This window comes from Emys orbicularis, chromosome 3, assembly GCF_028017835.1.
Source record: "Emys orbicularis isolate rEmyOrb1 chromosome 3, rEmyOrb1.hap1, whole genome shotgun sequence".
NCBI classification, from domain to species: Eukaryota; Metazoa; Chordata; order Testudines; family Emydidae; genus Emys; species Emys orbicularis.
Window position 1 is genome coordinate 51,617,268 of NC_088685.1, and position 25,584 is coordinate 51,642,851.

General features: G+C 38.3%; 1 protein-coding gene across 1 annotated transcript in view; it reads right to left on the minus strand.

Annotated features, from left to right (window-relative positions):
* Positions 1 to 25,584, minus strand: part of KHDRBS2 (KH RNA binding domain containing, signal transduction associated 2) — a 580,284-nt gene that overhangs the window by 187,728 nt on the left and 366,972 nt on the right. Inside the window, exons 5-6 of the mRNA XM_065401399.1 lie at positions 20,483 to 20,610; positions 15,852 to 16,047 (exon numbers count right to left, since the gene is read on the minus strand). Of these exons, the coding sequence (XP_065257471.1) occupies positions 15,852 to 16,047; positions 20,483 to 20,610 (324 nt within the window). The remainder of the gene's footprint in view (positions 1 to 15,851; positions 16,048 to 20,482; positions 20,611 to 25,584) is intronic.

The window sequence follows — 25,584 nt, forward strand, 5'->3', positions numbered from 1 at the left end:
AATGTACACTGCTATTCACACCCCCATAGTTTGAACTGCTGGGCAGTGTAGACACAGCCTTAAGCTCCTAAATTACATAGGTTTTCCCCAAAAAAATTTACCTCTATTTTTATAGAAAGTTTTGTGACAAAAATTTTATATTTAGATGTACAAAGATCCTAAGTCCCATGTCCAGTACTGACTCGGGGAATTAGGAGCCTATGTCTCACTGAAAGTCAACGGAATTTGGCCTTCTAAGTCCCCAAGTCACTTTTAAAATGGGATTTAGGAGCCTAAATTACTTAGGTGCTTTTGAAAATTTTACTCTAGGTCTGGATCACTTTTCCTCTGGAGAGTAGAATACTTACTTTGTGGATTTAAGTTGACTTTCTATATATTCCAACTGATAGCCTAGAATTACGCTGTCCTTTATTAGTAAAGATTTTGATGATGTATTTGTTTTACATCCACAATGTAAACTGGATCTCCTGGATTAGCTCCTTCAACTCGGTCTGACATTATCTGTCTGTTTCCTACAAATGGCTCACTGAGACTGGATCCAGATCTTTAGGAATCATGTAATGACTGATTATGTTTTACTTAAACTGGGATTTGTGTTGCTTTTGTAATCCATTTTATTGATTACATTCATTGTATGAAATATATGAAAATTTAATACATTCTATGTTTAAGATCTACATTAACAAGATTTTACATAAAATGCTGTTTCTAAGGGATGATTTTAGCCACACTCCCATAGCTTACAATTTGTAAACGTGCTTTAGATAGAAAGGAAATAATTAATTTGAACATTATTCACAAGACACACACCAATTACACTGGTCTACAATTTTTGAGACTGGTCTGCTTCAGAGATAAAATGTGCTATTTATTATGTATTTTGATGTGCTGAATTCAAATATGACAATTAAAACAACTGATTGGCTACTGTTTCTAAGATATTTAAGTTTTTACATTTTATGTCTATGTATATTGTGTAAATAGTAGAGTTTTAATCATAAATTGTAAACCTAGGTCTTTTCATGTGTTTATGGTTGCTTTACATGATAATATTTCACCTGTCCTGTTTATGTAACACTTTAAAAATCAGCAAAAGGGTTATATAAATAAAATTTATTATGAAACAAAAGGCAAAAAAATATTCTGTACATAGTTTAGTCCTATTCAGTGTCTACTCGGCGCTTCTTGGCTTGTCTCTTGTATTCATTAAATGGAGCATCTCTTGTCACTGTCCAGCAATAGTCTGCAAGCATTGATGGGCTCCATTTGCCCTGATAGCATTTCTCCATTGTTGCAATGTCTTGGTGAAATCGCTCACCATGCTCGTCGCTCACTGCTCCGCAGTTCGGTGGAAAAAAATCTAGATGAGAGTGCAAAAAATGTATCTTTAGTGACATGTTGCAACCAAGGCTTTTGTATGCCTTGAGGAGGTTTTCCACCAACAACCTGTAGTTGTCTGCCTTGTTGTTTCCGAGAAAATTTATTGCCACTAACTGGAAGGCTTTCCATGCCGTCTTTTCCTTGCCACGTAGTGCATGGTCAAATGCATCATCTCGAAGAAGTTCACGAATCTGAGGACCAACAAAGACACCTTCCTTTATCTTAGCTTCACTTAACCTTGGAAATTTTCCACGGAGGTACTTGAAAGCTGCTTGTGTTTTGTCAATGGCCTTGACAAAGTTCTTCATCAGAACCAGCTTGATGTGTAAGGGTGGTAACAAAATCTTCCTTGATTCAACAAGTGGTGGATGCTGAACACTTTTCCTCCCAGGCTCCAATGACTGTCGGAGTGGCTAATCTTTCTTGATGTAGTGGGAATCTCTTGCAAGACTATCCCATTTGCAGAGAAAACAGCAGTACTTTGTGTATCCAGTCTGCAGACCAAGCAAGAGAGCAACAACCTTCAAATCGCCACAAAGCTGCCACTGATGTTGGTCATAGTTTATGCACCTCAAAAGTTGTTTCATGTTGTCATAGGTTTCCTTCATATGGACTGCATGACCAACTGGAATTGATGGCAAAACATTGCCATTATGCAGTAAAACAGCTTTAAGACTCGTCTTCGATGAATCAATGAACAGTCTCCACTCATCCGGATCGTGAACGATGTTGAGGGCTGCCATCACACCATCGATGTTGTTGCAGGCTACAAGATCACCTTCCATGAAGAAGAATGGGACAAGATCCTTTTGACGGTCACGGAACATGGAAACCCTAACATCACCTGCCAGGAGATTCCACTGCTGTAGTCTGGAGCCCAACACCTCTGCCTTACTCTTGGGTAGTTCCAAATCCCTGACAAGGTCATTCAGTTCACCTTGTGTTATGAGATGTGGTTCAGAGGAGGAGGATGGGAGAAAATGTGGGTCCTGTGACATTGATGGTTCAGGACCAGAAGTTTCATCCTCTTCCTCTTCCTCGTCTGACTCAAGTGAGAATGATTCTGGTGCATCAGGAACCGGCAGTCCTTCTCCATGGGGTACTGGGCGTATAGCTGATGGAATGTTTGGATAATGCACAGTCCACTTTTTCTTCTTTGACACACCTTTCCCAACTGGAGGCACCATGCAGAAGTAACAATTGCTGGTGTGATCTCTTGGCTCTCTCCAAATCATTGGCACTGCAAAAGGCATAGATTTCCTTTTCCTGTTCAACCACTGGCGAAGATTTGTTGCACAAGTGTTGCAGCATATGTGTGGGGCCCATCTCTTGTCCTGATCTCCAATTTTGCAGCCAAAATAAAGGTGATAGGCTTTCTTAACCATAGTGGTTACACTGCGCTTTTGTGATGCAAAAGTCACTTCACCACAAACATAGCAGAAGTTATCTGCACTGTTCACACAAGTACGAGGCATCTCTGCTCACTTTGGCTAAACAGAAATGTGTCCCTTTGCAAAATCAAACACTGACAAATAAGAGAGCCCGACACTGTATGATTTCTAGAGCTGATATAGGGCAATTTGTTCAGCAGAGTGATGTAAGCTTCGTTATGATTGCATCATCCATGACTTCTAGGAATAACATGATGCAATTCATATCATGTATGCTGCAATACCAGCTTCAGATTGCATCATTCATTGTTTTGCCTAAAAAGCAAGTACTGTCCAAACCCAGTCATAGATTTATTCCTAGATCCAGTCAAAGATGTATTTTAGTCATTTCTGGTTTAAATTGAGATCCCTTCCCTTTATAACTCACTTATCCTCCGCCATTCCCAAGTCAAGGGTCATATATACTGACCCAATAGCATATCTTGAAAACTAGAGCCAATCAACAATTTTAAGCATCATTTTCGTTCTCAGTGACCCAGAATTAGTAAAGTTTGACTACATTTATTTCAGAATCATTTTGACTGTAGAGCAGTGTTATTTGTAATGGCAATTTAAAATCCTTGACATTTGGCCAATTCCTCCCTGGTACGACTCCATTTAAGTGAATGTGAAGTGAGATGAATATAGACCACCATGTTTCTTTGAACACATATACCTATATCCAAAATAAGCCAGGTGCTGTACTGACACATAAAAAGATAAAATTGTTTGTGCCAAAGCTCTTAATTTTTTTTTAGAAAACAGAGATATATACAAAGGGTGCAGGGGGGATATATAAAACAAAAAAGCAAAATATTGCATGCTGGCTGTTTGCTCTGTTTTGTATTAAATACTAATTTATGGTTTTATGACAAGTATGAGGGATGGTTGGGGGGGTGTGTGTTGGACTGTGAGATTTGCGTTGATTTGTGTGGGTGTGAATAAGACGTATGCTGTAGTGAGGATTATTGTGTATTTGGGGTTACTGTGTGTGCTGGTTGTCTTGATTTGTGTGTGGGTTGTTCTTGGGGAGTTTGTATTGAATTATATGTATTGAATCAACCTTTGAAGAACTGTGGCAGCTGGGCCAAGTAATCTGCCATCTGTGCAGATGCCCTCATATCACTGAGTCATTACGTCCAATGAAATTTTTGCACGCAAATAAGCTGTAGATTGAAGGTGGTGATTGGTTTCATTACCTCTGATATTACCATAATCTAAGACAATTGGCATAGTTAGATACATATCTTACTGTTTTATTGCGTATGTACATATAAATATATTGTGTGCATGCGCGCGCACACACACACACAGCGCACACACACACACAGACACACACACTTGATCCCTTATTGACCCTCTAGCAAACCTTTTCCAGTTGGTTAATTTCTTATAGGCACCACAATAGAAATGATTCGAGAGGAATCTGAATGGGGAGCCGGTAGTGGGCTCCCAACTCTGGGAAGGTGTTACTTGTGCAGAAGGTGGCATAGAAGAAAGTGCAAAAGACTGTTGAGCAGAAATAGACTAACTGTAAAATGGTTGCGGTCTGTAATCCTCCCTCCCCCGGATTGGTAGATTGAGATGCAGCATCAGGTTTTCAGACACACTTTGTTTTAATTATTTTTTCCACATAAATAATCTGAGGCTGTGATTTTGGGGGTTTAACCTGCATTGAAGCCTGGGCCCTTTAGTCTCCCATACTTTGTCTAGACCACACAATAATAATTTCAGGTGGGCATCCTTTTGCCTTACATTAGGACTTCTGATTTCAAAGAACCTAAATACATTTGAACTATATACAGGATGTAAATTATTGGGTTACTATCATTATTATCTTCCTAAAGTCTAGCTTTCTGATAAAATACCAGTGGCTGTCTTCTAATCAGATAGGCAGACTCTGCCAAATTACAGCTGTATTGTTATGTGATTAGTTGTATGTAATCTTATTACATGTACTCAGAAATATTGTTTTTCAGACTACCATATTAATATTCCATTTTAGAGTCTTTATTTCCCAGTTTTCTCTAGTCACCATACTAAATCAAAACAACATTATAAACTTTTATAGACACTTAAAACTTTGCAACTATATTGGGGTCTGCAAATAATTTTAACCACCTACATATGCAATTAACAAAAATGCATCATTTTGAGAATGTTTTATATTGAGTATATATTATTATCATATATGTGGGCAGCAGATTTGACCAGATGTTAATTAATATCAACACATTGTAACACAATTGGTACAAAAGAGAAGATGACTTTGATTTCTAAATATTTTCCTTTTCTTTAAATCCATCATTCTCCCATCACAGCCCCAGTCCTACATTATCTAGCATTTGAATGGGCAGCTGCACCCTCATGGAGTCCCAGTGAAGTCAATGGGGCTTTATGTATGTGTAGCAATCCAACTGTGCCCACACAGCACAGGACTGGGCTCTAACAATTTATTTTCAATATATGCAGTTGACTTATATGATCTAAAATATATTTGTCTCTTTTACAGAGACATAAGCTTAGTCTTCAGAAGTATAATACCCTATTCTTATAGGTGTTCAGTGATGTTTCCAAAAATACAAGGAAGAAAACTAGGCAGAGCCACATTAAACTGAAGACCATAAGGAACAAATTAAATAAAAGTTTAAAAGATTTTTTTTTTTTTAGAAAAAACGCAGTCATCCATTAAGTAAGTTTCTTAATTACTTATAATGCTATCACAATTCTGATTTATAAATGTCTACATAAGTGAACAAATGTATATATTTACCAAAAATAATGGTCCCATAGTTGATCTCTAAGAAAAATGTCTTCAGTATACCTCTTTCCCCCACCCCACTGTACAGCAAGCAGGAGGCTCTGAAGTAGAAGAGGATGTATGTGTGTGAACACCCTCATTCATACTTAAAGTGGCTTTAATTCAGTTTAGTTTAATTCACTTCCAAAGTAAATTAAGATAAACCAAATTAAATCCACTTTAAGTATGAATTACAGTATCTACACAGAGACTTAATGCAGTTTAATTAATCCACTTCAAATTCACACCTTTAGTTAATTCAGATTAATTTTACTGGATGTCCCTGTGTAGGCAAGTCCTAAAACACAAGGATCAGAGACTAGAGAGTTTAGAGGAGTGATAATTTGATATGGAACCTTCCACTTCAAGGCAGCTGTGTTCTCAGTCACCTATGGTCAAATCATTAACATTTGACAGCCATTTGGTGAGAATTAGCTGATTTCCTAATGGACAAATGTTCTCATCACAGATCCTTATTGGCCATTCTAGAAGAGTTCAAGGACTGAATGAATGCAAAGATTAACGATTGCCACTGAAGAACATTATTGGGAAAATAGGTCCAATGCTATGACTGATGAATGTCCTCACCTCTTATTTATTTCAGCGTTCAGTACTTTGCGGGATTGGGCCCAGACATTAGTAATAATGAAATGAAATTATTTTTGCTGTACCTCTTCTGGGGGATATAGAGAAACAGTTTTCCAGGGAGGTCAGTATGGCACTATTCATCTGACTACATTCACTTACAAAAGTAACAGAATTATCATCAAAATGTTATGTATTTTAAATATTAGGCATGTCTCAGCAATAGCAGCCAAAGTGATGGTAGAATCTACTGAAATACTGGTCAACCATCTTCTCATCAGGTGAAAGAAATTCTGTGTGGAGGAAGAATATTTTTCCTCTTCAATCTTCCACTTTATTGCCTCAGAGCCATTACCCTGAATCTTCCTCTTTTACTGATTACTCATGTCGCTAAGAGGCCTTCAGGTCAAATCTGAGGTGCTAAGTTTTATAACAAGATCAATTTTCACAACATTTTTACTGCAATTCTAAAAGATACACTAAATCTGCAGCCCTTGTAAAATATAACAGCTCAGATTATTTTAGAAATGAATATACTTGAGAACCATATGAAACTAGTTATCTGGCATTGGGTTTATAACATTTCCCGGAATGACACAAATACTTTAACGCAAGCAACAAAGATTGATAGAACTATGGAAGTTAAAGCTTAAAAAGACCCACCACATCATCCAATCCTTCTCCCTGCAAATGCAGAATTGTTTTCTCCTGAACATTTTCTAGTGGTTTGCAGTCTAGTTTTAAAAGCCCCAAGTGATGGGACTTCTACCATTCTCTTTCAAAGTTATCATTATATTTATCCTAAATTCTCAGTCTGAATTTCATCCCATTGCTCCTGTCTAAAATATGCAATACTAGTGCTACTCTATACAATTGAGTAAAATTAGATAGTACCAGCAAAAGTAGGTAGCTTTCTAAAGTGTTGGTAACATAGGATACATGCAAAATATTAGGAGCTGAGCTCATTAATCATTTAGCAAGATTCTCACCCTTCACAGGGCTTCTGTCAACTACCATTGAATGGTTCCGTTTGAAAAACAGATTTTTTTTTGTATCCACCTGCAGCTATGCTCAGTTTAACAGTGTGCTGAATCATAGGCCTACATTTCAATTATAAAGGCAGGTGGGGCTTGAAATTAAAATAAACTGTTTCAAACCATCAAGCCTAATCACAGGGGAATGGCAGGGCAGCTTAACCATTTAAATTTAAAGAACAGCAAGAACTCTTAACTCCCTCCGTACCTGAGCATATGGGACATGCATAATCGAGATTATCTAACCTAGTTTAATCAAGCAGTTGTTCTTTCTCTCTATTTGTAAAGGACCAAGCACTTTCAGTATCCTCAGAAAATGACAACATGCATCAATATCATTGGTACAAGGATGATACACAGAAAATATAAATAACTGCCAAAAAGCTGAAAAGGAGAGCCAATAATGTTGTCTTGATGAAACCTTTTATTCCTTTAAAAACATTTTGTCTCCAACACTTTACATTTCTACTTTTTTCCATACATAGACAGACAGACACTATAGCCCTGAACCTGCAAGCATACCCCCGTGCCCATATAATACCTCATTAACTTCAGTGGGGCTCCAGCAGGCATAAGGGTCTTCCCAAATGGATTAGCTGGCAGGATCAGAGCATACATATGACATAGATAAGACAGACGGGTGTGCATACATCTATGTCAATATATATGGATGTATTCTGAAATCTCGACTCACGTAAGCATTGTTATGTATGTGTGTGTTTGGGGGAGAGGTGGTGTGTGTGTGTGAAAATTCAGACAATATTAGATTTTTCAGCTTGTTTTGTACACCAGAAAATTTTTTAGCATACTGTAAGCACAGAGAATGGGATTTCTGCACCCATAGTAGTAACATACTATACCCATCTTTCTAAGTGCAAGGCTATCTTTTAAATGCAACTGAAACCCACAGCTGCAAATGAATTACATACACTCAGGGAGAAAAGTGACTACAGAAAAAATGCTATACGTATCAGGCCTTTTATTGGACCAAATATTCTTTCCTCTCTTTTGATTAGCCTGAGTAATCATTACGTTCATTTTTAGAGGCAATTGGCTAAAAGGCCTGTCAGCACTTTCTTTTATCAAACAATGAAGTAAATGTGCATTCTGTAACACCTTTGCCTTCAATATATACTGGTATTTGGTTAAAATGGGGTTTGTTCCGTAAGAAGCTTTCCAAAGTTGCTAGATGACAACAAATCATGAACAAAACTCAGTGCCAAAGATATATGATCCATAAATGATAAAGACATTCTGTAAAAGGAAACAACCTTCTATGTTTAAAACATCCACTTCTTCTTACATAGTCCATATGTAACAACAGTCCATAAGTGCTCTAATTCAATAGGTTTCCTGAACTATAATTTATGTTGTATTAGTGTAATGTTAATCTGCAGTAAATATTATTCATAAGTAAACATAACACACAGAGCAGTAATACCCCATTAACTATATGTGTAAGGAAGAACTGTGTGTGCTTATATAATCAGCAAAGTGGTTGTATTATATACTAGAACCTCCCTTAAACTGCAATTTAATGAACTGCAAACCTGCCCTGAACATGGATATTTGGTTTGCAGTTCACTGAAGCACACACCAGTAAGATTCTGTTGATGTGGTGGTATCAGGATTGGGGTGGGTGATGTCAAGCTTTAATGATGGGCCTAGTCGCTTCCCTGGCTCTCTATAATGACCTGGGGTTGCCTAACTGTCTGATGATGCTGGTACTCACTAATCTGTGAGCATCCATAGTCTGCAAGCATCAGCAATCTACACTGGGTTTCCTTCATTATTGCAGATTAATGAGGTTCTACTGTGTGTGTCCGTGTCCTTTTTGGTCTCATTAACCTGGATAACCCTTAAATTCTTATAGTCCAAAATTATGTTAACATTTTTTAGTGCCTCTGCATGATCTAGAACCAGATGAAAAATTTCAAAAAGTTGTAAGAAACACTATTTGTGTGATTTTTTCATCCCTACTGAAATCATGTACAAATGGAACTCTCCAAAGAAAGCCTGTTCACAATAGCCTTACAATTTTATTTCTTGAATAAAGTTCAGATAAAGTTTGAAATGAACATCCTCATTTCTGGACCATCCAAGCTTTTGCAAGTAACCCTATCATAAAAAGCAGAAAACTGGCTTGAGACAAAGTCGTGATAGTGTTTTGCCAATTAGTGCCAAAAAATAGCTTTGTATACAGACTATTTACTATCTGGCAAATTGCTAAGTGATCAGTTGTTTGACAACTAATGGATATTGGAAAACTATTTTTGTTCATAACACTCTTATTAGATAGTTGGGTTGTGTTTGGTCAACAAATGGTATATTATGTTATATAGATGTATAGTATGTGTGTTTTTATACAGGACTAAGTGAAGGCCAAATATTCTATTCAGAGCTGCCCTTCATATAGATCTATATACAAGAATATGAATATTTATTAGGCTGTTGCTGTATTAGCATTATTAGCCCTATAAGGCTGTATCAGCATTCTCTTTTAAATTATGTCTGGCAGGGGAAAAAATGAAATCCTTGAGCTAGAAATTTGGCATCTAATGTCTCAGTCAGGAAGGGTATTCATTTTGAAAAATATGGGTGGAAATAGTTAGGATTTCACTTTTAAAAATATTTTTGAGTTCTTGTGGCAGGGATGTAGACATAAGACTATTATATAATTTTGTGACTGAAGTTTTGTTTATGAAGTACAAATAATCATTAGTCTCAAACGAAGAAGTTCACTGAACAAGGTCTATTTTAAAAAGGATGTTAAGGCTGTGACAAATTCATGAAGGTGAAGATTCAGGTATCTGTACTCAAATTAATTGACACCTTATTCCATGAGCAGTCCCATGGGCTTGTATTGTTAGTATATGGGCTTGTTTGTTAGCCTGGGACAGAATTTTGGGTTTGACTTTTGATACTCTATTATCCTTACTATGTGTGAACAAAGATCAAAGACATAGTGTATTACATCTGCCCACAAGCAGGTGGGGTGAAATGAGATAAGGAATAGAGCTAAAGTGTTACTGGGTATGGTGGGAGTATACCCAGTAACACTTTAGCTGGAAGGCTGCCTGACTCCTCTCTCAAACCCAGGTCAAGCAACCAGTTAGGAGGGGCAAGGGGGGATGGAGAGGAAGGTATATGGAACACGAAAAGCCAAAGAAAACTCTGGCCTTGGCCAGAACACAACATCACTCCTTACCCCTCCCCACAAAAGAGGTGGTACCAAGACCCCAGACTGATGACCCTCCAAAACAAAATATGACCATAAGTTGTAAGTAACCAGGGACATGCATTGTAGGTATACTTGGGCGCACTAAGAAGGAGGGGGGTATAGAGAACGGGAACACTGGGAAAAGGCTCTGCGGTGTCAGAGCTATGGCTTGCTTGAAACTAACCCCAATAAACATCGCATTGCCTGCACTTTGGACTTCTGGTCTTCTGCTTTCTGTCTGCATGAGAAGAACCACAGGAGGGGCGAAGGGAAAGCTCCTAACAGGCATTATTCTGTGTGATAAGGAATTTGGAATCTCAACCCAAACCAGGACATTACACAGTTCAGCATGAAACCTCTAATACTGCAGGTACTTAGACATCGATGGCTCACTGCTGAGCTGTACATTTCCTTTTTTTCTTAATTCTATTTTTATGTGTTTGTTTGTTTGTTTGTTTGTTTGTTTGTTTGTTTGAAGTAAATCTATCTGTTACATCTGTCAGCCAAATTCTTCTTTCGGTGACACTGGTGTGAGTATAACTAACAAAAGAATTTAGCTTGATCTCTTTACCTCCATGAAACTATCATTCATAATGTTCTTCTAAAGTCCAATATATAGTCTTCCTGATAATATAATCATCACACTGTTTATTGCTATTACAGTAAAAATACAATTTGATTTTTTAAGTCACAGCAGATATTAGTCGAACATCGCTTAGCTCTTTAAGTGCTTTGGGCATAATAGCTAATCAATCATATTTAATCAATATGGTAGTCAGTCATGCAGATTCCCTTGTCTAAAATTTCAGTTTATTCAGGTAATCTTTGGTCTCAGTAAATTTTTCATCATTTTTAACAGCCAGAATGGACACAGAAACAAATGGACTATGAAAATGATAGTCTACAATTTGTAAAATAAATTCATATTTGTATATCATTGTGTTCAATCTTTTTCATTCTTTTAAATGTATTTGACTTGAAAAATATTTCTCCTCAACTGACCCCACTTCGCATCAAAATCCATAGGCAATTTACTTCAAAAGTAGGCAAGATCAGGCATCAATATCTCCATTTAATGCATCAGTTAAGGCACTGAGTTGGATATAAATATTTAATGAAGTAAAGGTCTTTACACTCAGTTTCTATCCACACTCTAGGTTGTGGGAAATACAATGATTTCAAAACCATAAAGGCTTTAGCTTAAATATTAAGCAAAAGCCTCCACAAGCACAGTTTGGGAATCATAGTCACATAAGAATATTAGCTGTTCTTTTCAAATAAAGTTAAAAGGTGACAATGTGTCTCCTATTGTTAGGCTATTCATTGCTTGTGCTGCTAGTGAATAAACAGTAGTATATTTGTTCCAGTTTGTTTGAAAACTATTGAAATACATAATTAACCATTAAAGCCTAGAGTAAACAGTTGAATGTGACATTTGCTTTCTTTCATTTTAAATCGCTTGAAATGTGCATCACAGTGGAAGAACAGCATGACATTAAAAGCACAATCTATCTCATTCTCTGTGGTTCTTTTTAGGGACTTTCTGAAAAGCATTGTTTTGCACTCATTCCAAAAGATAAACAAGCTATATCTTTTGTAGTTATCAAGAGATATGTTTACTTAGTTCTAAAGATAAAAGGAAAGAAAAAATATTGACACCTAGGACATGTCTGCACCAGATGAAGTTCAACTAGGTGATCATGCTAAAGAATAAATTGCTTTCAACCATTTGTTGGGTGTGTGGAAAGAGCCTTACACGAGACATATTTATTGTTTGGACAAGAGAACATTTTACAGGGGAGTCTGATGTGCTACCATCTGATCTTTAATTAGAGTGGAAACTTGGCAGAGTACATTAATTTTGTGCTTTCATTTCAGCTGAAATGGTGCATTAAGGACATGATCCAACATACACTGAAGTTAGTGGAAAGATTTCCACTGGCTTCAATGGGCACTGGATCTGCTCCGACATATTGCGGACTCCTCCCTGTTTAGTCCAAGAGTGGAAATTCAAATCAAACTTGGATATATTAGGATAAATTTAAGCCATGGATTTATTTAGCTTTGAAACTGAAATTGGCCAATGCTGCTAGCTTGGGGGGGGGGGGGGGGGGGAGTAATGAAGCAGGTCTAATCTCATTCTAGATTTCAGTCAGAAATTGATCATAGCTCTTCACAAAATGAAAGGAAGAACAACCAGCATCTGCTGAGAGAAGGACAACTAAGACCACAGCTTCTACATGGCTTCTGAGTCAGGGGAGGTAAAAGGCAGCTCCACAGCCAAATGCCTTTCACAATGTAACCTCCAAAAGTCTCACCTTAGTTTTTAAATATTGTAAGATTATTAATTTTACCACTATATTTCAGGCAGATGATAAAAACTGAAGGTTCAACCAAGCAATCTTAACTGTCTTATTGAAAAAATGACAGGAATACAACCCCCTCTCACAGGCTTCATCAGTAAAGGTGATGCTGAACAACTGAAGTACTCTAAGAGCTCATTTTATTTTGCCATCTCCTACAGGGTCACACTAAGAGAAATGTTGTAAGAGGTTGGGACAGAGTGCTGGGCAACAGCAGCTGATCTGGCACTCTGATCACGGCAACTTAAATGAATTGCCCCATGCATACCTGAATATGGGAACTATGACAAACTGATAGATTGAAGATGGGAGACCTCTGTCAGGATAATGCTGTGTTCTATGGCAAAGTACCATAGCTAGATGACCTCTTGACACAATGATAGCAATCTGTCCTCACCTCTAGCCCTCTCCCCCCTTGGCTGTTCAGGTAGAAGACTGCCACCATATTGTCTGATGTGGCCAGGATTGTCTGACTGCAAATGTCCAGAAGAAAGGCCACACATACCTTGTATACAACCCTGAGTTCTAGAACATTGGTTTTCAAAGCCCTCTGAATTTATAGACCCTAAGACTTGCTCTGTGAGATTGCTTATATTGGCCACCCACCTAAAGGTGGAGGCCTCTGTGATTATGGTCCTTGAGGGTGAATTGGGACTGTGTGGGTCTCTTTTTGCACACATTGCTTTGGTCCTTCCACCAGTCCAGTGACTGGAAGACTGCCAGAAGGAGATGCACCATCTTATCCAGGTGGTGTTTGCCTGGGCAGTAGACCAACGACAGACAGACCTGAAGCTGCTGGAAGTGGAGCCTTGCCTGTGGGCTGATGAACTTGCAAGCTGCCATAAGACCCAGTGTCATGAGTCAGAATCGTGCTTGCATCAGAAGGCATGGCTATCTGTCATATCCAACAATGACATCATGGCATCTCCTGTGTTCTTGTGGCTGTATAGTCTGATCTGCGAGGAGAAAGGTCATGAACAGATGTCACATAGGCTACACTGTCACTTCACCATTTGCCCATTGTCACAGGACTTTCTTATTTAATGATGCATGAATGCCTGTGTGTGAAGATTTTTAAATGCGAAGACCATTACTCAGATGCAATCTCACACTCCCAGTTGCTGCAGTTGAAGACCAGTGGCAAAAAAGGTCGCAACAATTGGCAACTTCATTAGCTGCAGTGGATAGCCTTTGATGTCTGCTGTGCCTTGCCAAGCCGTACGTATTTCACAATATGTTGTTGCAGTGCCTTTCCTGCCCTTCAACCTAGAGGTCTCTATCACCCTGTTGGCCAAAGTAGACTTAGTATGCTGGGGAAAGACATTTCCCCTCACGGTTACCTTCTAACTGGTTTAGCCCACCAGTCAAAGCGGTGTCCTGAGGTGTGGCTGCTGACACAAATAAGCAGCTACTTGGAGCCAGAAGTGAGAGCTGGATGGAAAAGGAGGACCAGTGAAAGTACTACTCGAAGAGTGCAATTGTTCTGACTTGGTACTACCTCTCTTTGTAGACCCCATATGCTGCCCTTTATATCCTCACCGGAATGCACAAGAAGAAGATGGGCACATGCACTGCCCTATTAGATACTGCAGACTAGAAAATTCTCCAATATGTGCACTGGATGTTCTCTCATCAACTGTGGAATATGTTTATTTACTATCACACAAAGAACTGATCCTCATTTCTCACTTGTAATCAGTATCATAGTCTTCCACCTTGACTGAAGGGGCTGTGGCTTATCTCGACTCTAAAAATGCATGAGATACTGGTAAAGCATTTTGTCACTGAATATCTTTTACCACATTTCCATCCTCTGATTTCAGAGATTTTCTAATTTCTAAATTGTATATAAACTATTTTCTCATTGATTCACCTACTGATAGTTCTATATCATGACTACTGGATGGGGAGGGAATGTTCATATTACATTTTTAATTACTGTAGTTTAAAAAAGTCAGACATTATATTTGATAATACTTTCCCTCTATTTGAATGTTTGTTGTTATGGTGATAGCTTCAGGAGGTAACATTAACAAGGATCATTTGAAAGACCTTATGCTTACGACATAATTATTTTCAATACCTTATTAAATATGTTTTATGGCCTCAGTTTTCCTGATGATTGTTTGAATTTGCATTTGTCCTCCTTGTACCCATGACACTCTTAATTTTGAATACAAATAGAGAAAACAATAAACTATAACATGAAATAACAGTAATCCAAAGCATAAAAAGTATACACAAAATTTGCTATTTTTTTCCACAAAGTCACAGCCTTCTATTTTTTAAGAACTAACCTACAATAAGTATTGTCTTTTATATGCTTTTTTGAATAAATATATTGCTCTTTTGTTAGGCACCTACCTTTCTTGTGTTATTTCAAAAGCCCACTTTGAAAGTTTAGGATACCTTTTTTTAGAATTATAAAAACTAGACCAGATATGTTTTCAACTGGATTTCTTTTTTATATTTCTGGAAATCAGCACACATATTTAGAGTGCTTTATGCATGCTATAACAATCACCACACATTTTAAAAACACCTTTTGTCAAGAATTCCTAAGTGTTTTATATACGTAACATCCTATAAGGGGGTAGAAGCAGCTTAACTAGACAAGTGAATGCATGTTTCTCATAGCACAAATTAAATGCTTAGACAACACTGAATATCAGTCTTCACAACACATGAGCCCAGTCTTTTAGAAAATATTGATGAAATAACTTTGTGTGCTTTTCCCCATCTCCATTCATTTATATTAAACTTTTGCAAAGACATAGGCACATGAAAATATAAAGATAATTGGGATAACTCAGCCTATTCCTACCCATAGCTGATACTTATAAAATTAAAAGATACCATCAAAAAATTCCAGTCACTTAAATCACAGTTTTTCATGCACAGTGTATAACTACCAGTGAAGGGTATGTGGTACAGAGTAGGCATTTATTGGACCTACCCAGTGTCCTCAAATACAGAGGTACCTGCAAGTTGCCAAAGCAGTTTGGCTCATATCAATTATCAAAACATATAGTTACTTACATATTCTTCATAGGCCTCATGTGCTGGAGGAGGGGGTGGTCTGTAGCCTGGAACTGCTGGAGTTCCCCTTGCTCGAGGGGTCGGAACGCCCCTAGCTACAGGAGGAACTGGGAGTGCTCCACGTGTCACTGGTGTCCCTCTAGGTGTTTGGGCACCTCGCCCAGGTGGGGGAGGAGGAATCGCACCCCCACGTCCTCTAAGAGAAACAAAGATATGTACATGAGGTGAGGACATAATTGTTATCCAATTTTAAAGGCTCTTATTCTCTTATCACAGTTTAACATACCTCAAGTTTTTAGCAACACCTGAGAGTTACATTACTAAGAGCTTTTAGGATACATTTGAAAATGGCTCAAAAAGGAATATGTCAGTAGGTTTCATGAAAAGGTAATAGGTTGCACAGACCTAACAACTTTTGAACCTGATTCCCTTCTTGCATACCCTGGTGCAAATCAGAAGTAATTTCATTCCATAGTGGAGTTGCAGTGATGTAAAAATAGTGTGAGGGAAGAATGAGGCCTTTCACTTGCAGATCTCAAAGCACTTTACAGTGGTGGGCCATAATTATGATGCTCATTTTACTGCTGGGAAACTTGGCAGACAGAGGTTTAACCCACATTGGGTATGTCTACATTTCAATTTCATTTCAGTTAGAGGGACTCAAGTCAGTCGACCCTGGATTAGAGAACCCAGGGCTTGAGCATCTGCACTGGTTGCCAACCCTAGGGTTAACAATTTTCTAACCTGGGCCCAAACCCAGGGCTCCAGCGTCAACACTGCAGCATGCATACCTGAGTCCAACCAACCATATCCCCGACTTCCTAGTGCCCTCCTGAAATGTAGCTGCTCTAGCCCTGTGCTTGTGGCTGAGTATGGGAAACCTCGACTCTCCACCAAACTTGCCTTCTTAGTCTTCTCTTCTTCAGATTAAACAAACACAATTTTTTCAAACTTCTCTCACAGGTCACTTCTCTCACAGGTCATGACCTTCAGTCATTTTTGTTGCTCTCCTCTGGACTTTCTTCCAGTTTGTCCACGTTTCCTGAAATGTGGCACCCAGAACTGGACACAATAATTAAGTTGAGGCCTTGTCAGCGTGGAGTAGAGTGAAAGATTTATGTCTCGTGTCTTGCTTACAACACTCCTAATGCATCCCAGAATGTGTTTGTAGGGTGACCAGATGTCCCGATTTTGGGGTCTTTTTCTTATATAGGCTCCTATTACCCCCCACCCCCTGTCCCGATTTTTCATGCTTGCTGTCTGGTCACCCTCTGTGTTTGCTTTTTTTGCAATGGTGTTACAATGTTGACTCATATTTAGCTGGTCATCCAGCATGACCCCCAGATCTCTTTCCGCAGTACTCCTTTCTAGGCAGTCATTTCCCATTTTGTATGTGTGTTACTGATTGCTCCATCCTAAGTGGAGCACTTTGCATTTGTCCTTATTGAATTTCATCCTTTTTACTTCAGACCATTTCTCTAGAAAGCTATTAGGTTGGTTTGACACAATTTGTTCTTGATCTTCTTATACTGTTAATTAATGCATTCAACAATGAAAAGCTCTTTGCAAATGCTAAGTATCATTATTATAATAGTTAGGACTACACTTGAAAAATAATGGCGGGGGGGGGGGGAGGGGTGCTCAGCACCTCTAAAAATTAGGCCATTACTATTTAGGTGTCTACAGGCCTGACCCAGCTCCAATGACGTCAATGGAGGGTTTTCCACTGACTTCAGTGGGGGACTATATTGAGCCCTAAATATGGATTTACGTGTCTAACTCTAGACATATACATTTGAAAATTTTGTCTTTAATCCCTGTGTAACTGTAGACGAAGAATGTGTGATCCTAAAAGTCTACATCTCATGTGAACCTGTTTTTCTACAAGTTGCTGCTGCTGATACTATAGACTCTGAATAGGTGTGACCTTTATGCAATGATTTTACATTTTCTAGTCTACTGTGCTTTGCCAAATGACTTGAAGTCCAGCTATTTCATTTGCAACATTTTTAGAGTTATTCATTGAAAAAACTACCTTACAAAATACAGGAGACATTTGTAGGATGTAAATTAGTTAAAGGAAGTCATGGGGCATGTCATTGAAGTCAACAGAACGACACTAATTCATAGCAGTTGAGGATCTGGCCCCACATTTCAAATTTGCCATTTGTGTATTTTAGATTCTATTGCTGAAGGGATATTGCCCAAAATGTTATAATGTTTTTCATGTTTTTATTTTAATTCATTGTTTTCAATATTTTCTTCATAGTTTGAAAATGATTTAGCCATCCATGATGAATGGACTGGAATTCTGGCCAAGGAGGAATAGAGGAATAGAGAAGAACAATTACTTAACACCGTTGAAATGAGATCTTAATGGAAAAGCTGTGGGAGTATCACCTGAGATGGTTGGGTCACGTGAGATGATGAGACATGGGATATGTTGGTCAGAGTACAAAAATCTAGTAATCATGGATGCCGACTATGAGGAAGAGCAGAAAAAAAGGTGGTTTGAGACACTCAAGGAGGATATGAACAAGGTCACTGTCGGAAGACAGGATGCTGGGCTAAATGGACATTCTTATCTTCTTATGGCTGTGTGCTTGGAAGACAAAGAACACGAGCTGCCAACACGGACAAACAGGACATGGTGCAGGCAAAAAAGAAGAAGTTTGAAAATGTTCTTACCCTTTCTGTTAGAGTCCTTTTTGATTTATCAGACATTGATTTCCCCCCCTCCATATTTTATAAAGTAAAAGCCAATATGGGTCTGCTCTATTTACTTCCTTGTTTGTGAATCAACAGAATCAATTATGTCAACACTGCCCTGAGAATGGGGTTTGGTAGTTAACTTTTGGTTTCCTTTGTGTGACATTGCAGTAACAGTGTAAAAAGTCTTGCATAGACAGTAACTATTGTATTTCCGAAAATTTATTGACAGGATGGTCAGCTTTTAAGCTATATTTAAAGCCTGGAAAAATACCCCTCACCAGATTGCAGTAGTGGGGAAAGGTGAATTTTGCAAGTTAAACCATTTAACAATATCCTTTAAAATAACTGAAAATTCATGTCCTTTTCGCTGCCTCTTAGTCAAATCAAAGGAATACTATGACAAACAAGATTTTAATATGCTGATTCCACATTTTCGGCAGGGGCAAAAATCTGCAGAAAAAATGATGGTGTTGTTTCCATATAACGCAGGACAGAGAAGGGATATTGGAACAGTCCAGGAAGAGGTCTGCTCTAATGTTACAGTATCCCAACTACAATTATATGAGCTGGAGGAGGCAGACCTTAACAAATACAACACTTTGAGAAAAAAATCAATATTATTTAGTATTTTATCACGTGTAAGATTGTGCTAAGTGCCTCACAATATAGATAATTAAATGTGATCCCTCCCCTTAATGAACTGAAGGGAGAGTAACAAACAGTATGGGGACTTTTGGAGAACAAAGGACATAGACAACATGAATCAAATTAATGGGTTAATGAAGATTAGTCCACAACATGGTGGATGACAGAGGTTGAAGTTTCTTTGCTTGCTTGCTTGTTTTTTAATTAAAAACAGACCTATATTAAGCTCCATCCAGAAATGAATTTATGTTGGCACAGGGTCAACCTGGGTTAAATTATTGCCTTAGATGGCTAATTTCCGGTGGGCTTAACAGTGGAAGTGGGTCTTAAGGAGCAATACAAGTTAAAACATATAGTGAGCAAAGTCAATGTGATACATAGTTTCAGTAAAAATATGAAAATATCATAGAGAATCAGGTAATACTTAGAAGGATTGTGCAAGCCAGTGTTTAGGACACAAATTCTAACTACTCCAATTAGAACTGATACTATATTCACCTCTACCCCAACATAACGCGACCCGATATAACATGAATTCAGATATAAAGCAGTCCTCCGGGGGGGGGGGGGGGGGAGGAGGTGGCTGTGCACACCGGTGGATCAAAGCAAGTTCCATATAACACGGTTTCACCTATAATGCGGTAAGATTTTTTGGCTCCCGAGGACAGCGTTATATCGAGGTAGAGGTGTACAATAAATAACATGTTATTTGTTTTTATGGAATTAACAATGCCTATAGCACAGAATGCATTCATTTAGTCCATTAGTGAATTTGCAGTGATAATGGCTCAGAACTTCCAATCCAGATAAACAGCTCACACTGAAGAGTGGTGGTGTGTGTGTGTGTGTGTGTGCGTGCGCAAAGAGAGTCTTTCAGTTTCCTCAATCTGGAACAGGCTGCATACTCTAGTAAGGCTGCTCTGAGTTACACCTGCTGTCAAGTACCCCAAGATGATTATCTGTTAGTTGGGACTCAATAGGACTTAACTTAGCTCCAGCCATGCTGCCTGTAATGGTGAAACTGACTTTGTCATTGGAGAAATCCCTTACCTCGGATGATTCTTCCACAGCCAGATACACTGGCACAGCAAGACTCTGGCAGCATTATGGCCCTACCATCTGTGAATTGTGGGTCATAGACTCGGGACTATGTACCAATGCTGAGGAGAAATATATTTTGGCTTACTGACCATGTTAATAATCAGATTATAAAGATCATACGTGTTTCAACAGGCTATGCTTTCAAAGTCTGGCTCCATAAGAAAACAAAGTACCTTGATGGAGGTGCAGGTGGTACCCGGATTCCTCTTCCACGAATGCCCCGTCCACGTGCTGAATCTTCAGAACCATTCAAGTATGACAATTCTCTCAACTGCTCCTGACGGATTTCATCATTGTAGTCCTGAAAGGTAGAAGACAGAACTGTCTGAAGTTTTGGTGTCTAGATTTGGCCTTCCTGACAAACCATCCTAAACCCAAACTCTGTGTGGTCACATACACCTTTGCACATGCAAATCACTTTTGTTGCAGTTTTCTTGCACTACCACATGTGTGCTGAAATGATAGAAATTCTATGTGCAGCAACTACTTGTCCCTGCTTTGCGTATATACATGGGGACTGTGCATGTAGCTTCTAATACTTGGGAGCATGGATGTAAATGCGTTCACAAAGTTACTTACACATTACTTATCATGGTTTGTAAATCTGTCTTTTGAGAGCTACTTCATATGAAGGACAAAGTGTAAAAGGGTATTCACATACAATGGTGCTGATCTCAAATAGTACAATGGCATAAAAAAATCTAGTAATATACATCATTTCTGGGGTATTTATTAATTGCTTATTTTTAAAAATCTCTGTCTTCTACTATCTATTCCAAAACACAGATGCCATTTTGACATTATTCCCTGGCAAATTAAATTGGATCAACCTGACTGGATAATTTAATCATGCCTACCAGTGGATGTGGGAGTCTTAAGTTGAATCTCCACGTCCATACATCTTTACTTAATTTTTCTCCTGAGTAAAAACAGACTTTATGTTACTCCATATATCTTCTTAGCAGGAGAACTAAATTGAGCTCTCTTTAGAGCTCAGAAATGGCACTGCTAAGTAATAAACAGGTATCTCATGATACAAGGAAGACCCACTTAGCTGAGATCTTAGGGATCCAACTCCACAGCTTTTTCTGGATCAGTAAGCAGATCAAATGAATTTCAGTTTTTACTGATACAATATTATATAACATGTCCATCATAGACATTTTATATTTAGTCCACAGTTTTTATTTTCTTAGTCTCAAGCAGAATTCCTTTTTTCTCTAATCCCCTTGCTTTTGTAGCTAACTCTTGTGCCTGCTGCTAAGGATATAAAACTCTAATGCAGTTGCTGGCTTTCTGACAATAGAGTGTGCAACAGTTAATTAGTATTTCAAACCAGAAAAGATTATTGAATTTCAGCCCTCCAGTTTTTCCATCCTTGAGGAAGCAACTGATCTGACGAACAACAGCATTGACTGGTATATGAGGATCAGAAAACACAGCCTGGAGTATACCACAAGTGGCACTTCTTTTTAGCAGAGTTTAAAAAAAAATCCTAGTAGTCATTTGTGTACATAATTAGTACTCCCTTTACTGACTGAGCTCCACAAGCCAGCCGATAGACACATGGAACCAGGACTCTGCTCCTTCCCTGCCCTTCCCCACACTAGCTTTGCCTACCGTCCAAGGAAAGAGTAAGCCATCCTGTTGCCCCCCCCCTCTATTCCTGAGAGTTTGGACCCAAGATCTAGGTAGTCTGCTTAGGGACATAAGGGGGATTCTTACTTCCTTGTATGAGATTGTACCCCAGAACACAATCTAACACTAAATTTCCAGTGAGTGGCGCTATAATAAAACGTATTAATGGAATTCTAACTTTAAAGGAAAACACCCTTTTGCTCTTATTATTAAAATCAAACCCAAATAATGGTTGTCAAGTCACACCAAGCCCCAAATCTTATTGCACAGTGTTCCTTCATTATGTCATTAGTAGTATTGCACCAAAGCATCCTGCTAGATCAACCTGCTGTGTAATAGATGGTAGGAAAACTACACATAGCATCCAACAGGTAACATTTACAGATATAACCAGACATCTTCCACTGTCCACTGAGTAATGTTATGCTAACCACTTGTGATGATGACAATTTATTTCAACATTAAGACATCAACCTAGAGAATTTGGTTTGCTCCTGAATTCCCAGAGAAATGCTGAGGGGTCTCAAACACAAACATAAATTCACCTTATCCAAAATGAAAGGCAAGTTGGGATGGAAGGGATGCAAAAGACAGTGAGGAAGGGAAGCTGACACATTCTGGGATACTGCTTACAAGTATCCCTCCCTAGAGACATAGCTGTGCAGAAAGAAGCTCCTCAACTCAACTGGTATCAAACCGGTAGCTAATGTATTTGGAAGGATATCCTGAAAGAGACTGATTTTAAAAGTTATAAATTCTACAGAGATCATTTATCATATGTGCCCTTTACAAAGCCTAATAAAAATGTAATCTTCTAAACCTGAAGTCTGAAATTTTAGACTGTGATGCTTACTTCAACTCCCTCATTAAATAGGAATTTAGCACTGAATTAATCTTTCATAACTACTACATGAGTCTAGCTAGCAATAGAGTATCTGCTGAATATTTAATTGTAGCTGAGTTCAGTGCCTAGCATTTGAAGAAAAATTATGCTGCTGGTGCTTCAGATACACCTAATCCCAAGTGACTATACATGAGTGAACACAAGATGTTGCACGTAAGACATACCTGTTCTGAACAAAGAATAATGAGGTATTTACATACTTTATATAGCATTTTAGAAAACCCTCACCCCCACATTAAAATAGACTCCTGAGTGGTAGGTGTTTTGTCCAGTACTAGTCTTTTTTTCACTAATTATGAAACCTCATCTCTGATACTCTAATTTAGTCTATATCTTTTCCTGATAGATCCATGTTGTTTATATCCTTAAAATATTACTGATGTCCAGTCAGTCTGTCTCGCTGAAAATAATAATAAGAGTACCATCTGCTTTATGCTAGAAATTATGGACATTTGCTTAAACACTAGACACCTGAATACTTAGGCTTCTACACAGGTACCTTGATTTTCAAAGGTGCTGAAAATCCCAGTACATTCAAAAGAACTCAGTATTTCTGTAAATCGGGCCACAAATGTCTATGTATGGATTATTAGGCAAAATATATGAATTTTTGATCACTGACTTCAGCAATCACTCACTCATGAAGTGTATGAACACAGTTGTCTAAAACTATCAAAATAATTTATTTGATAATCACATCACAGCTAAGGATGTGTGAACCCATTTAAATTAAATAAGAACCAACCAAAGCATGTACCTGAAACTCAACCCAAACCTCTTTGCAGATTTTTTAGATCTTGAAACATGCACACTGAGAGATTCCCCGAACCTCTCTTTTATTCATTCTGCACCTAATAAGATACTATTACTCACATTCACTACACAGCTAAGTTAGCCATGCATGCATGTGCAGTCCAGCCTACCTTTCACTATAAATATTGGTAAAGCTAGACTAGCACTCAGAGCTCTTGATTCTGCAAACACCTATCTACTAGTACCTAGCAGCCAAGTCACTTGACCTCTCTTAGCCTTAGACTATATTTTAAAAAGAGAAATAATGCCTTGTACAGAGCTATTTCATCTTTAGATCTCAAAGGGCTTTACAAAAGTAAACATCAGTAGCCTCATTTTACAGCTGGCCTAAGTATGGCAGTTTAACAATCTGTAAGAGAAGTATTACAATCTAGTGTATTAGGTATAAGGGGAGCAAAATCACAAAGTCAGACTTAAATGTGAAGAGGCTGTCACTTCTCCACAATAAATCAAACACCTGCAGAGCCAGGAATAGAAATCTGGGCTTACATCTCCAAAAACACAGACCCCTATTGCACAAACCAATACAAAAAACCCTCTCAGCTACAAAATATTCGTTTGCAGCTTTATACAGCCAATAGAGAGCAACATGTTTACATACACATTTAGTGCCCTATTCTGTGTTATTCTATTCTTGTGCTCAGCAGAGAAATAGGAGAAAAAGGGAAAGATGGATTTGTACTTCCTATATTCCTAGGTTATGACTGGGGCCTGCCTGCTTCCAGAATAACAGCTTCAGGATATCCACTGGATATTCCATTCAACTGTCTGAGTGTCTTAACCATTCATTAGCTGAGGGAAGAGGGAACCAGCCCGCCCTTGCCAATAGGTGCAGCCTGCATGTATGTGGCCTACATCTTCTAAATGGCCACAACAGCAAAGCAGGGAGTCACAAAGGCACCACATATAGTCATTAGCAGCACATCTGATCACTGCACATCTGAAGTGATTGAGCTTTACGTAAAGATGGTGTGGAAGATAAAACCAGGGGGCTGTCACAAGATAGGCATTGGCTATGTTTGAAACTTGTTCTTGACATCAATTAGGCCACCCAGTGGAGATTTTGAGGTTCCTCAGTGCAGAGGTTCTCAATCAGGGGTACATGTACACAGAGGTCTTCCAGAGGGTACATCAATTCATCTAGATATTTGTCTAGTTTTACAACAGGCTGCATAAAAACCTCTAGCGAAGTCAGTACAAACTGAAATTTCATAGGGACAATGACTTGTTTATGCTGCTCTATATACTATAAACTGAAATGTAAGTACAATATTTATAATCCAATTGACTTATTTTATAATCATATGGTAAAAATGAGAAAGTAAGCAGTATTTCAGTAATAGAATGCTGTGACACTTTTGTAATTTTTTTGGTCTGATTTTGTAAGCAAGTAGTTTTTAAGTGAGAAGAAACTTGGGGCACGCAAGACAAATTAGACTCCTGAAAGGGGTACAGTCATCTGGAAAGGTTGAGAACCACTGGGGGAATTGTCTAAACAGGGTGTCTTGAGCAAAGATGGTGGCTCAGTGGATTAAACACATCTTTAAACAGAGATAGATGTGGCATGTCTTGCTTTAGGGAGAAAATTCTGCAGATAATAACTTACAAATTAGCTGACAGGAGCACTGTATCTAATTCCTATATAAAAGAAAGAAAATTAAATAAATATTAGACTCACTTAGCTCTAATACTAACATGTTCTGACATCTGTTGTCAAATCACTGGTTAGGTTTAAAATTTTAATGTATATTCTTACTTTGTTACTAACTCTGTGGAGAGAGAGAGACCCTGTTCTATCCCAGCTCTGGGAGGGGAGTGGGGTCTAGTTTGTTACAGTGGGGGAAGATACATTTGGGTTATATATAAGAACATCAGAATGGCAATACTGAGTAAGACCAATGGTCCATCTAGCCCAGTATC